General features: G+C 47.7%; 1 protein-coding gene across 1 annotated transcript; it reads right to left on the bottom strand.

Moving 5' to 3' along the window:
• Window positions 1-11,373: 11,373 nt before the first annotated feature.
• Window positions 11,374-11,877, bottom strand: LOC145362146 (nanos homolog 2-like). The gene has a single exon (XM_080218201.1). The coding sequence runs from the start codon at window positions 11,875-11,877 to the stop codon at window positions 11,374-11,376; it is 504 nt and encodes a 167-aa protein (XP_080074327.1).
• Between the last annotated feature and the right edge of the window lie 1,858 nt (window positions 11,878-13,735).

Here is a 13,735-nt window from a genome sequence, read left to right as displayed (position 1 = left end):
GCCCACTGAACAGCGCGCAAGAAACAAAACATACAGTGAAAAATAAATACATGTGACAATAATAAATCAGATCAAAAAGGGAGAATTTAGCACAGTCAATGCATCTAACCCACACATCTTTCAAACTGTGGGTGGAAACTGGAGCACTCAGAGGAAACCCACGTAGACACAGGGAGGATGTGCAAATTCCAGTCAATTTCCTGAGGCTGGAATCGAACCTGGGTCCCTGAAACTGTGAAGCAGCAGTGCTAAGCATCGTGCCACCCACTCCAATCCATCCTCTGATACCAACACTTCCATTGAAGATCGAGAAGCTTTTGACAGCAGGAAGAGAGACAAGGAGGCACAGTCCAAGTTATCCCTTTGGAGCCTAAGTCAACACTTGTGTTTAACTATATAAAACGTCCTGAGATACTACAGAGCAAAGACAGTCAAAAATGTAGCACCAAGCCGCACCACAGATATTAGGACATGTGACCTAAGCTTGGCCAAACGGATAGAGTTTTATGGCGTATTGTAACATAGAAGATAGGAGCAGGAGGAGGTCATTTGGCCCTTCAAGCCTGCTCCGCCGTTCATTACAATCACAGCTGATCATCCAACTCAATAGCCTAATCCTGCTTTCTCCCCATAATCTTTGATCCCATTCACCCCAAGTGCTACATCCAATCACCTCTTGAATACATTCAATGTTTTGGCATCAACGACTTCCTGTGGGAATGAATTCCACAGGTTCACCGGGCGAAAAAATGTCTCCTCATCTCCATCCTAAATGGTCTACCCTGAATCCTCAGACTGTGACTCCTGGTTCTAGACTCCCCACCATTGCGAACATCCTCCCTCCATCTACCCTGTCTAGTCCTGTTAGAATTTTATGTCTCTATGAGACCAACCTCTCCCCCCGCCCCGGAATTCATCTGAATTCCAATCTAGTCAATCTCTCCTCATATATCAGTCCCGCCATTCCCGGAATCAGCCTGGTAAACCTTCGCTGCACTCCCTCGAGAACAAGAGCAACCTTCCTCAGAAAAGGAGATCAAAACTACACACAATACTCTAGGTGTGGCCTCACCAAGGCCCCTGTACAATTGCAACAACACATCCCTGCTCCTGTACTCAAAACCTCTTGCAATGAAGACCAACATACCATTCACCTTCTTTACTGCCTGCCACACTTGCATGCTTACCTTCAGCGACTGATGCACAAGGACACCCAGGTCCTGCTACACACTCCCCTCTCCCAATTTACAGCCATTCAGGTAGTAATCTGCCTTCTTGTTTTTGCTTCCAAAGTGAATAACCTCACACTTATTCAAATTATACTGCATCTGCCATTGATTAACCCACTCACCCAACCTGTCCAGATCATTCTGAAGGATCTCTGCATCCTCGACAGTTTGCCCTCCCGCCCAACTTGGTTTCATCTGCAAACTTTGAGGTGTTACATTTTGTTCCCTCATCTAAATCATTGATATATAACAAGAGAAGAACTACCAGAGCCCTGCTGCCAATATTGCAGGAAACAACTCCATGGATGTTCGAGAGGCCAGAGTTAGCGGCTTTTTTTGCCCCCAAATGTATTCTTACAAGGTCCTGAGTGTCCCCAGCCAAGTTGGGCAGTATGGTGGCACAGTGGTTAGCACTGCTGCCTCACAGCGTCAGGGACCCGGGTTCAATTCCAACCTCAGGTTACTGAGTGGAGTTTGCACATTCTCCCCGTGTCTGCATAGGTTTCCTCCGGGTGCTCCGGCTTCCTCCCACAGTCCAAATGGGTGCAGGTTAGATGGATTGGCCATGTTAAATTGCCCCTCAGTGCCCAAAGATGTGCAAGTTAGGTGGATGGACCATGCTACATTGCCCCTTCGTGTCCAAAGATGTGCAGGTTAGATGGACTGGCCATGCTAAATTGCCCCTTAGTGTACAAAGATGTGTAAATCAGGGGGATTGGCCATGATAAACTGTACCTTAGTGTACTAAAAGGTGTAGGTCAGGGGGATGAGCAGAGTAAATACTTGGGTTTACAGGGCTAAAGTCTGAGTGGGATGATCTGTTATAGAGTCAGTACAGACCTGTTGGGCCAATTGGCCTTCTTCTGCACTGCAGAGATTCTTTAAGTAACTTCATATGTCAGATTTAATGGAATTCACGTTCTAGCAGCTGCCATGGTGGGGTTCGAAACCCAGGCCCTCAGAGCAGTAGCTTGGGTCTCTGGATTACTGCTCCATATTACCTGCGTCACCCCCAGATATCCTGGTCTCAGAGTCAATGAGATTGAGAGAGAAGTGTTGCTCAGGACACAGAAAGAAAGAACATCATGCTTATTTTTTTGAATGTGATTTCAATGTGTTTTAACAGGCAAATGGAGCCTGGGTTTGATATTTTAGCTAAGAGAAAAAGGAGGAGACGGGCTTTTCCTTTCCATTTATTCTTTCATGAGATCTGGGTATTATTGATGAGGTCAGCATTATGGATTCCCCACAGCACAAAAGGCAGCCATTAGGCCCACTGAAAGAACACCTTATCCAGGCCCTATATCCATCTCCCCACATATTTACCCCATTAATCCTTCTAACCTACAAATCCTGGGACAGCATGGCCAATCCAGCTAACCCTCATGTCTTTCGGACTGTGGAAGGAAACTGGAGCATCCAGAGAAAACCCACACAGACATGGGGGGGACGTGCAGACTCTGCATAGTCACCCAAGGCCAGAATCAAACCTGGGTCCCTGGCGCTGTGAGGCAGCAGTGCTAACCAGTTTGCCATTCTTTTTGACAAGTCCCTGCTGTTATTTTTGGCACCACTGTGCCACCATGCCACTCAAATAAAGTTTATTTATTAGTCACAAGTTAGCAAACATTAAAAATAAAGTTAGTGACAATCCCCTAGTTGCCACATTCCAGCGTCTGTTTGGGTACACTGAGGGAGAATTTAGCATGGCTAATGCACCCTAACCAGCGCGTCTTTTGGACTGTGGGAGGAAACCCACGCAGACATGGGGAGAACGTGTAAACTTCACACAGACAGTGACCCAAGCCGGGAATCAAACCCGGGTCCCTGGTGCTGTGAGGCAGCAGTGCTAACCGCTGTGCCACCATGCCACCCATTTACAGAAACCCAACTGATGGAACCCAAGCTGAGGGCGGGGGGGGGGGGGGGGGTGATGGATTACAAGGGGGATGTTGTGGCCCACTCTTCACCAGGCCTGGAATGGAGGAAAGAGGGCATAACTACACAAGTAGACCCCCCCCCCACGGGAACAATAGGAAGGTGCAATAGCCTTGCCTCCCTCTTCCCTCCCCTCCCTCTTCCCTCCCCTCCCTCTTCCCTCCCCTCCCTTCAACTGCACCCCTGCAAGCCCCACTTTTATCCAACGACCCATCGGTCCATCCACAGGGTGCAAAACACCAGCCTCGCAAACCAGCCACGCTACTTTTCTGCCGTGGGTTTCCCATAAACGTGGATTCCATGCAGGCTGGAATCTTTCGCAACATCACCCCGGTGCCGGTGCCTCTCCGTAGCACACGGTATAAAGCTGATATATCCACGTTCCCTCCCGTACAAACTCACCTCTTTTCCCCCCCCCACTTGGTTCAGCCTGCCCTCCTCTGCAAACTGATACACTCAGCGCTGCAGATGGCTACACTGTGATTGGCAGCTCCTCCTGGACCAACGTTCCAGGCACTTCCGCTCGCCGGCCGCATTGACCCGCCCATCCCTGCCCTGCGCGTGCGCGGCCGCGCTGCACCCCGGGAGTTGTAGTTTCTCTGCTCAGGGGACTTGCAGTTGTCCATCCACAAACTTACACGTACAATTCCCATACCTCCCCCTCTTCAGTCTCTGCCCCCCCGGTTACTGACCCCCTTCAATGCAAAAGGTTCCCCCCCCCCATATCGAAGCCCCTCTTAGAAACCCAGAACCAATTAAAAACCTACAGTGCAATCGATTCTGTACCCGCTCCCCTTAACCCAAAGCGTTTAGCATTGCCAATCCACCTAACCTGCACATTTTTGGACATTCAGGGGCAATTCAGCTTGGCCAATACATGTAACATTGCCTTCTTTAGACACTAAGGGGCAATTTAACATGGCCAGTATACCTAACCTGCACATCTTTGGATACTAAGGGCAATTTAGCATGGCCAATCCACCTAAACTGCACATCTTTGAACACTAAGGGGCAATTTAGCATGGCCAATCCACCTAAACTGCACATCTTTGAACACTAAGGGGCAATTTAGCATGGCCAATCCACCTAACCCACACATCTTTGGACACTAAGGGGCAATTTAGCATGGCTAATCCACCTAACCCACACATCTTTGGACACTAAGGGGCAATTTAGTACAGCCATTGCACCTAATTTGCACATCTTTGGACACTAAGGGGCAATTTAGCATGGCTAATCCACCTAACCCACACATCTTTGGACACTAAGGGGCAATTTAGTACAGCCATTGCACCTAATTTGCACACCTTTGGACACTAAGGAGCAATTTAACATGGCCTATCTGCCTATCCTGCACATCTTTGGACACTAAGGAGCAATTTAGCGTGGCCAATCCAGCTAACCTGGATTCTCTCTTCCATCTTCTTCCTTTGGGAAAAAGATACAAAAGTCTGAGATCACATACCAACCGACTCGAGAACAGCTTCTTCCCTGCTGCCATCATACTTTTGAATGGACCTACCCCACATTAAGTTGATCTTTCTCTACACCCTAGCTATGACTGTAACAATACATTCTGCACTCTCTCGTTTCCTTCTCTATGAACAGTACGTTTTGTCTGTATAATGCGCAAGCAATAATACTTTTCACTGTCTGTTACTACACGTGACAATAATAAATTAAATCAAACCATCTACACCCCTCATAATTTTATCCCTCTCTGTCAGGTTCCCTCTCAGCTTCGCTGCTTCAATTCTGAAATGCAGATTGGTTTCATTGTCCACCTTCTTAACCATGTTCTGATTGGCTGTATCAGAGCCCAGGATCTCAAACCCAGCAAAGCAATAACTGGCAGACTCCAGAATTCGGAGCTTTTTTCTGTAAGCGGGCCTTCTGTAAGTGGGCCCCATTAAATGAGTAAAAGAACTTACTGGCTGTTTCACAGAGGTGCTTCCTTGGTGCCATGGTGTGTTCAGTAGTTATCTGCTTTCTGCATCTGAGTGGATCTTTGACCCCACTCAACCCAGTTCGGCCAACGTGGCTCCATCCACCTGACCCCCCCCATAGGAGCGCCCACCCTGACTATTTGGGTAATAAAGTAGGTAAATCTGTGCAACCTAATAGAAACTTTGATATAGGTGGTGATAATGATACCACATGCAGTGCAATAAAAAAGTTAAAGTAACTAAAGGTTTGTTTATTAGTCACAAGTAAGGTTTACTTTAACATTGCAATGAAGTTACTATGAAATTCCCCTAGTCTCCACATTCTGGCACCTGTTTGGGTTAATGCACCTAACCAGCACATCTTTCAGACTGTGGAAGGAAACTGGAGGAAACCCATGCAGACACAGGGAGAATGTGCAAACTTCACACAGACAGTGACCCAAATTGGGAATCGGGTCCCTGGCGCTGCCAAGCAGAAATGCTAATCATTGTGCCACAGTAAATCATATCAAAGAACTTGCAGATCCCAGCAAACTTCCAATCCAGCTTTGTTAGCCTCAGTGGCTCAGGAAGCTAAGGAAACTCAGCATGTCCGTTACGACTCTCACCAATTTTTAAAGATGCGCCAAAAAAAGCATCCATTAAGGCCCACCCCAGGATGGCACAGTGGTTAGCATTGCTGCCTCACAGCGCCAGGGGCCTGGGTTCGACTCTTGGCTTGGATCACTGTCTGTGCGGAGTCTGCGTGGGTTTCCTCCCACAGTCTGAAAGACGCGCTGGTTAGGTGCATTGGACATGCTAAATTCTCCCTCACTGTAGCCAAGCAGGTGCCAGAGTGTGACAACAAGGGGAGTTTCACAGTAACTTCATTGCAGTGTTATTGTAAGCCTACTTGTGACACTAATAAATACACTTTAAACTTAAAAGGACTTGATAGCCAAGGAAGATGCTTTCATAATGCCGCAAACAAGTTGAATGTGTCAATCTGCAAATCCGACACCTCTACTTTCACAGGAGGCTAAGGAAATTTGGCATGTCCGCTACAACTCTCACCATCTTTTATAGATGCACCATAGAAAGCATCCTATGCAATTGTATCACAGCTTGGTACGGCTCCTGCTCTGCCCAAGAAACTACAAAGGGTTGTGAATGTAGCCCAGTCCATCACGCAAACCAGCCTCCCATCCATTGACTCTGTCTACACTCCCCGCTGCCTCAGAAAAACAGCCAGCATAATCAAGGACCCCATGCAACCTGGTCATTCTCTTTTCCACCTTCTTCCTACTTTGGTAGGAATAATGGTAGGAAGGATTATCACTTAATGTGGCGAAAAACTGCAGCAGGCAACGGTGCAGAGGGACCTTGGGGTCCTTGTGCATGAGTCACAAAAACCCAGCTTGCAGGTGCAGCAGGTGATCAGGAAGACGAATGGGATGCTGGCCTTCATAGCGAGGGGGATTGAATATAAAAGTAGGGAGGTCTTGCTGCGGCTGTATAGGGCATTGGTGAGGCCGCAGCTGGAGTACTGTGTGCAGTTTTGGGCGCCGTACTTACGCAAGGATATTTTGACCTTGGAGGGAGTGCAGAGGAGGTTTACTAGGCTGATGCCGGAGTTGAGGGGTATGAGCTATGAGGAGAGGCTGAATAAACTAGGCTTGTACTCGTTAGAGTTTAGAAGAATGAGGGGAGATCTCATTGAGACGTATAAGATGATGAATGGGATGGATAGGATAGAGGTGGAGAGACTCTTCCCGCTCAGAAAGGATAATAGGACCAGGGGGCACAGCCTCAAGATAAAGGGGGGGCGGTTTAGAACGGAGTTGAGGAGGAACTCAAAGGGTGGTGAATCTCTGGAATTCTCTGCCCGTTGAGGTGGTGGAGGCTGCCTCGCTAAATATTTTTAAGTCGCGGGTTGATGGGTTTTTGATAAGAGAGGGGATTAAGGGTTATGGGGAGAGGGCGGGAATGTGGAACTGAGCCACGACAGATCAGCCATGATCTTATTGAATGGCGGGGCAGGCTCGAAGGGCTAGATGGCCTACTCCTGCTCCTATTTCTTATGTTCTTATGAAAAAGATACAGCAGTCTGAGATCACTTACCAACCGACTCAAGATGCGGAGATGCCGGTGTTGGACTGGGGTGGGCATAGTAAGAAGTCTCACAACACCAAGTTAAAGTCAAACAGGTTTATTTGGTAGCATGAGCTTTCATCAAGTGAGTGAAGAGATCAGTTCACAAACAGAGCATATACGGACACAAACTCAATTGCAAGATAATGGTTGGAATGTGAGTCTTCACAGGTAATCAAGTCTCAAAGGTACAGACAATGTGAATGGAGAGAGGTTTATTAACAGGTTAAAGAGGTGTGAATTGTCTCCAGCCAGGACAATTAGTGAGATTTTGCAAGCCCAGGCAAGTCATGGGGGTTACAGATAGTGTGACATGAATCCAAGATCCCAGTTGAGGCTGTCCTCAAGCGTGCGGAACTTGGCTATCAGTTTCTGCTCGGTGATTCTGCATTGTCATGTGTCTAGAAGGGTGCCTTAGAGAACATTTCCTCGAAGATCAGAGGCTGAATGCCCGTGACTGCTGAAGTGTTCCCGGGCTGGAAGCCCTGGTGATTGCCTGGTGATTCCTGCCTGGTGATTGTCAAGTGGGGTTCATTCATCCATTGTTGTAGCGCCTGCATGGTCTCCCCAGTGTACCATGCCTCGGGACATCTGTTCCTGCAGCTTATCAGGTAGACAATGTTGGCCAAGTCTCATGAGTATGTACCATGTACCTGGTGGATGGTGTTCTCATGTGAGATGATGGCATCCACGTCAATGATCCAGCACGTCTTGCAGAGGTTGCTGTGGCAAGGTTTTGTGGTGTCATGGTCGCTGTTCTCCTGAAGGCTGGGTACTTTGCTGCAGACAATGTTGTGTTCTGGAGAACACTTTAGCAGTCAAGGGCATTAAGCCTCCAATCTGGGTTAGCATTCTCCAATGCGGCCTTCAAGATACACGACAACACAGAATCGCCAAGCAGAAACTGATAGCCAAGTTCCGCACATGAGGATGACTCAACCAGGATCTTGGGTTCATGTCACACTATCTGTAACCCCCACATTTTGGCCTGGGCTTGCAAAATCTCACAAACTGTCCTGGCTGGAGACAATTCACACCTCTTCAACTTGTACTTAACCCTCTCTCCACTCGCATTGTCTGTACCTGTAAAGACTTGATTACCTATAAAGATTCACATTCCAACCATCATCTAGTAATTGAGTTTGGGTCTATATATGCCCTGTTTGTGAACACAACTCTCCACTCACCTGATAAAGGAGCCAAAAGCTCGTGATACCAAATAAACCTGTTGGACTTTAACCTGGTGTTGTGAGACTTCGTACTGTGCCAGTCAACTCAAGAACTGCTTCCTCCCTGCTGCCATCAGACCTTTCAATGGACCCCCCTTCTATTGAACTGACCTTTCTCTACATCTTAGCTATGACTGTAACATTTTATTCTGCACTGTCTCCTTTCCTTCTCTATGTACGGTATGCTTTGTCTGCATAGCACGCAAGAAACAATACTTTTCACTGTATCTCAATACACGTGACAATAATAAATCAAATCAATAGAAGTGACAGGTGAGGCTGCGTGGTTCGGTGTTCATAAAAATCATAGAATCCCTACAGTGCGGAAGAAGGCCATTCGGCCCATTGAGTCTGCAATGACCACAATTCCATCCAGGTCCTAACCCCGTAACCCCTACGCATTCACCCTAGCTAGTCCCCCTGACACTAAGGGGCAATTTAGCACGGCCAATCCACCTAACCTACACATCTTTGGACACTAAGGGGCAAATAAGCATGGCCAATTCACCTAACCTACACATCTTTGGACACTAAGGGGCAAATAAGCATGGCCAATCCACCTAACCTACACATCTTTGGACTGTGGGAGGAAACCAGAGCACCTAGAGGAAACCTGTTGTTCTAGAAAGGCTCAAAGTTCAGACGGATAAAAACACTCCAATGTGTATTCTAAAGGAACTTATTCTCTTAATGTCCTGTGCCTCATTTATTGAGTTAAGGTCTTGTGTTTTTCCCAATGCTGGCATGATCCAAATTCTGGCATGGACTCTCGCAGTGGGAAAAGGATTGGACTGGTATTCTTATTTCCCCACTTTTACTGTTCTGTCCCTGCTGGGTTGTCCTGAGGTTGCCAGTTTTCAGACACTCTTCCTGTTTTACCAGAATGCCCAAAAAGCTAACTGAAATAATCATATCTGAGACTGGGAATCCTGCAGTAACTCACCTTGTGAAAGTAGCCCAGTCCATCATGAAAACCAGCCTCCCATCCATTGACTCTGTCTACACTTCCCACTGCCTCAGAAAAGCAGCCAGCATAATTAAGGACCCCACGCACCCCACACATTCTCTCTTCCCCCTTCTTCCTTCGGGAAAAAGATACAAAAGTCTGAGGTCACGTACCGACCAACTCAAGAACAGCTTCTTCCCTGCTGCTGTCAGACTTTTGAATGGACTTACCTTGCATTAAGTTGATCTTTCTCTACACCCTAGCTATGATTGTAACACTACACTCTGCACTCATTCATTTTCTTCTCGATGAACAGTATACTTTGTCTGTATAGCACACAAGAAACAATACTTTTCACTGTATGTTAATACATGTGACAATAATAAATCAAATCAAAATCCTGACTCCCCCAGAACCTGCCCACCATCTACAAGGCACAAGTCAGGAGTGTAATAGAATAAAGTTAAAGTTTATTTATTAGTCACAAGTAAGGCTTACATTAACACTGCAATGAAGTTACTGTAAAATTCCCCTCGTTGCCACACTCCAGGGCCTGTTTGGGTACACTGAGGGAGAATTTTGCACCGCCAATGCATCCTAACCAGCACATCTTTGAACTGTGGGAGGAAACCAGAGCACCCAGAGAAAACCCACACAGGCATGGGGAGAACATGCAAACTCCACACAGTCAGTGACCTAAGCTGGGAATTGTACCCGGGTTCCTGGCGCTGTGAGGTAGCAGTGCTAACCACTATGTCACCGTGACGCCCTACTATACTCCCCATTTGCCTAGATGGGTGCAGCTCCAACAACACTCAAGAAGCTCAACACCATCCAGGACAAAGCAGTCCTGCTTGATTGGCACCCCATCCCCAACCTTAAATATTCACAACCTCCACTACCGACACACAGTGCGTACAATTCACCAAGGCTCCTTCGACAACACCTTCCAAACCCACGACCACTTCCATCTAGAAGAACAAGGGCAGCCGATACCCAGGGGACACCACCACCTGCAAGTTCCCCTCCAAGTCACTCACCATCCTGACTGGGAAAATGTATCTGCCATTCCTTCACTGTGGCTGGGTCAAAATCCTGGAACTCCCTCCCTGACAGCACTGTGGGTGTACCTACACCACAGGGACTGCAGCGGGTTCAAGATGGTGGCTCACCCACCACCTTCACAAGGGGCACTTAGGGATGGGGGATAAATGCTGGGTCCAGCCAGCAACGCCCAACATCCCGTGAACAAATTTAAAACTACCTACACGCTCATTGTCCTGAGGGAACACAGTGCAAAGAAATCCAAGGAAATGTAGCAAGACTTCACAAAGAAATGCAAGCTTTATTATACAACCATGTTTCTGTGGGTAATTTTTGATAGCTTTGTATCCAGCTTCCTTCAGCTGTCCAAAATAAAATCTCGGATAGACCACTGACTTCAATATAAATATAAAACTATCCCCCTGTTCTGTGGAAGATATCCCTCAGAAAGCTATTCCTATTATAAACATTATTATTATTGCCATTGCTATCTACAGTAAAATAAAGGCTTACATTAACACTGCAATTTTTTCACGCAGAGGGTTGGTGCGTGTTTGGAACGAGCTGCCAGAGGTAGTAGTAGTAGAGACAGGTACAATTTTGTCTTTTAAAAAGCATTTAGACAGTTACGTGGGTAGGATGGGTATAGAGGGATATGGGCCAAATGCTTTGGGCTTTAAAAAAAAGGGGTGGCATGGACAAGTTGGGCCGAAGGGCCTGCTTCCATGCTGTAAGCCTCGATGACTGCAATGAAGTTACGGTGAAATTCGCCACAGTCTGGTATCTATGCGGGTCAATGCACCTAAACCAGCACGTCTCTCAGATCTACAGGTAAGTCATATTATTATATTACATCTGTACATTTAGCTGAAAGTCTTTTCTTTTTGTCCTCCTGACGTCTCACTCCACGTTTAACGCCTTGCTCTCTTGCCCACTGAGTTCCGCCCGTTGGTACGGTACAGGGACTGCTTCTCCGGGTTGAAGCCGCAGTATTTCAGAGTGTGGGCAGCATCACCCGTGGCGTGGCAGAGCGGACAGACGTAGTTCCGCAGGATGGGGCACAGCACCTTGCCGCCCTCCGTCTTCAGCGCGTGCGAGGAGTAGACCTTGCGCGACTCGCCATTGTGCTTGCAGAAGGTGCAGATGCCGCCCGTCTTCCTCTGCGGACGCTCGGGCCCTGGGCTGCTCGCGTCCTGGCCCACCAGCAGTGGGCGGAAGGCACCTTCAGCGGGCGGGCTTGCCTCTCCCTGCTCCTGCCCCCCCGGCGCGGGCCGCCAGATCTCTTCAACCCTCATCGACAGCTGGAGGTAGTCCTTCCATAGATCAAAGTCCTGGTCTCCAGGAGAGCAGTTCTTGCTGAATCTCTCCATCACCCCCTCAAGCTTCAGGCACTTGAGTTCTCCAACACAAATCATTAAAGGTAAAAAAGGGGAGGGGTCGTCACACACTGGAATAACAAGGGAGGGGGCTGTGCCCAAGAGTATTTTAAATTTAAAGCCCAGTTTGTTGTAGCTTCCAGTCCCAGGATCCCAGACAGATGACAGGTTGACAGATAAGTCTGCTCTCTCTCTCTCTCTCTACACGCCCCTCCAGCCCCTGACCTGTGTATCAAACCAATACATTAACTAAATTGGACAGAATTGCCTTGTTTTATATTGCATTTCTCCATTGCGTGAATGCAGAATGGAAAAGTCAACAGCAAGATCCATGTGCAACTAATTGCATTTAAATCTGCAGAGCAGGTCTTAAGTCTGCAGGGGCTTGCACTTGGTGTGTGTTGGGAGAGAACTGGGTGTGGGGGGGAGGGGGGAGCCTGGCCAGGGTAGGGGGTGGGGCAGGGGGAGAGGGAGGAGGCAGGAAGGGAAAGCAGTAAACAATGTAATCCCTTCACCTTCCCGATAAACTCCACAAGCACAAAGCTCCCCGTTGGGACTCAACACCTCCTGAAAATGAAGCAAAGCCTGCCCCGTACCGAGCCGCAAAAATACAGTGCCATTTCGGCTGGCCCACCACTTTTTAAAATTCATTTGAGGGACACGGGTGTCGCTGGCTGGGCCAGCATTTATTGCCCATCCCCAGTTGCCCTTGGAGGGCAGTTGAGAGTCAACCACATTTCTGAATGGCACAATCCCTCTGACCTATGCACTCCAACACTAAGGAAAAATGTAGCATAGCCAATGCACCTAACCCGCACATCTTTGGACTGTGGAAGGAAACCGGAACATCAGGAGGAATCCAACGCAGACCCGGGGAGAATGTGCAAACTCCACACAGGTAGTGGCCCAAGCTGGGAATCGAACCCAGGTCCCTGGAGCTATGAGCTATGTGCTAACCACTGTGCCACCGTACCACCCTAGCACCTGATAAATTGCCCCTTAATGTGACGCGGTTAGTAGGGTAAATAAGTAAATTATTTGATTTGATTTGACTTATTATTGTCACATGTATTTGTATACTGTGAAAAATATTATTTCCTGCGATACAGACAAGGCATAGGGAAGGAAAGGAGAGGGTGCAGAATGTAGTGTTACACAGTCATAGCTAAGGTGTAAAGAAAGAACAACTTAATGCGAGGTAGGTCCATGCGAAGGTTTGATGGCAACAGGGAAGAAGCTGTTCTTGAGTCAGTTGGTACATGACCTCAGACATTTATGGGGAAATGACCTGGGTGGGATTGTGGTTGGTGTAGACTCAATGGGCTGAATGGTCTCCTTCTGCACTGTAAGATTCTATGAATCATATGTAGGCCAGGCTAGATAAGGATGGCAGATTTCCTTCTCTAAAGAACATCAGTGAACCAGATGGGTTTTTCCTACAATGGTTTCATGGTCATCAGTAGATTCTTAATTCTAGACATTTTTTATTGAATTCAAATTCCATCATCTGCTGTGGCGGGATTTGAACCCCGGGTCCCCCAGAACATTAGCTGAGTTTTTGGATTAATAGTCTCACGATAATATCACTCGGCCATCGCTTCCCCCAAAGGCAGTGGAGTGATCATGAAATGTCGTAAGGATGTAAATGCTGATTTGCACACAGCAAGATCCCACAAGCGGCGACACGGTCCCAGTCAGAAAACATCCTTTTCTCCGGTAATGTGGGTCAAAGGATGGGGCTGAGGATACAAGACGGAGGAGGAATCAGTCACACCAAGACCCATGTGGAAACTCACCAGCTGAGATCTTCACTCTCGAATTGAGGGAGAGCCATAGACAGCCATTGGACAACACCAGGAAGTGAAAACCAAGGGCTGTTGAGATAGAGGCCACCAAA

Source organism: Carcharhinus amblyrhynchos, unplaced genomic scaffold (genome assembly GCF_965287045.1).
Source record: "Carcharhinus amblyrhynchos unplaced genomic scaffold, sCarAmb.v2.hapA scaffold_37, whole genome shotgun sequence".
In the NCBI taxonomy this organism is placed as follows: domain Eukaryota; kingdom Metazoa; phylum Chordata; class Chondrichthyes; order Carcharhiniformes; family Carcharhinidae; genus Carcharhinus; species Carcharhinus amblyrhynchos.
This window is presented reverse-complemented; position numbering and strand designations above follow the sequence as displayed.

Excerpts from the sequence above, each read along its gene's own strand:
- LOC145362146 (XM_080218201.1), bottom strand. The coding sequence starts at position 11,877 with ATGATTTGTGTTGGAGAACTCAAGTGCCTGAAGCTTGAGGGGGTGATG.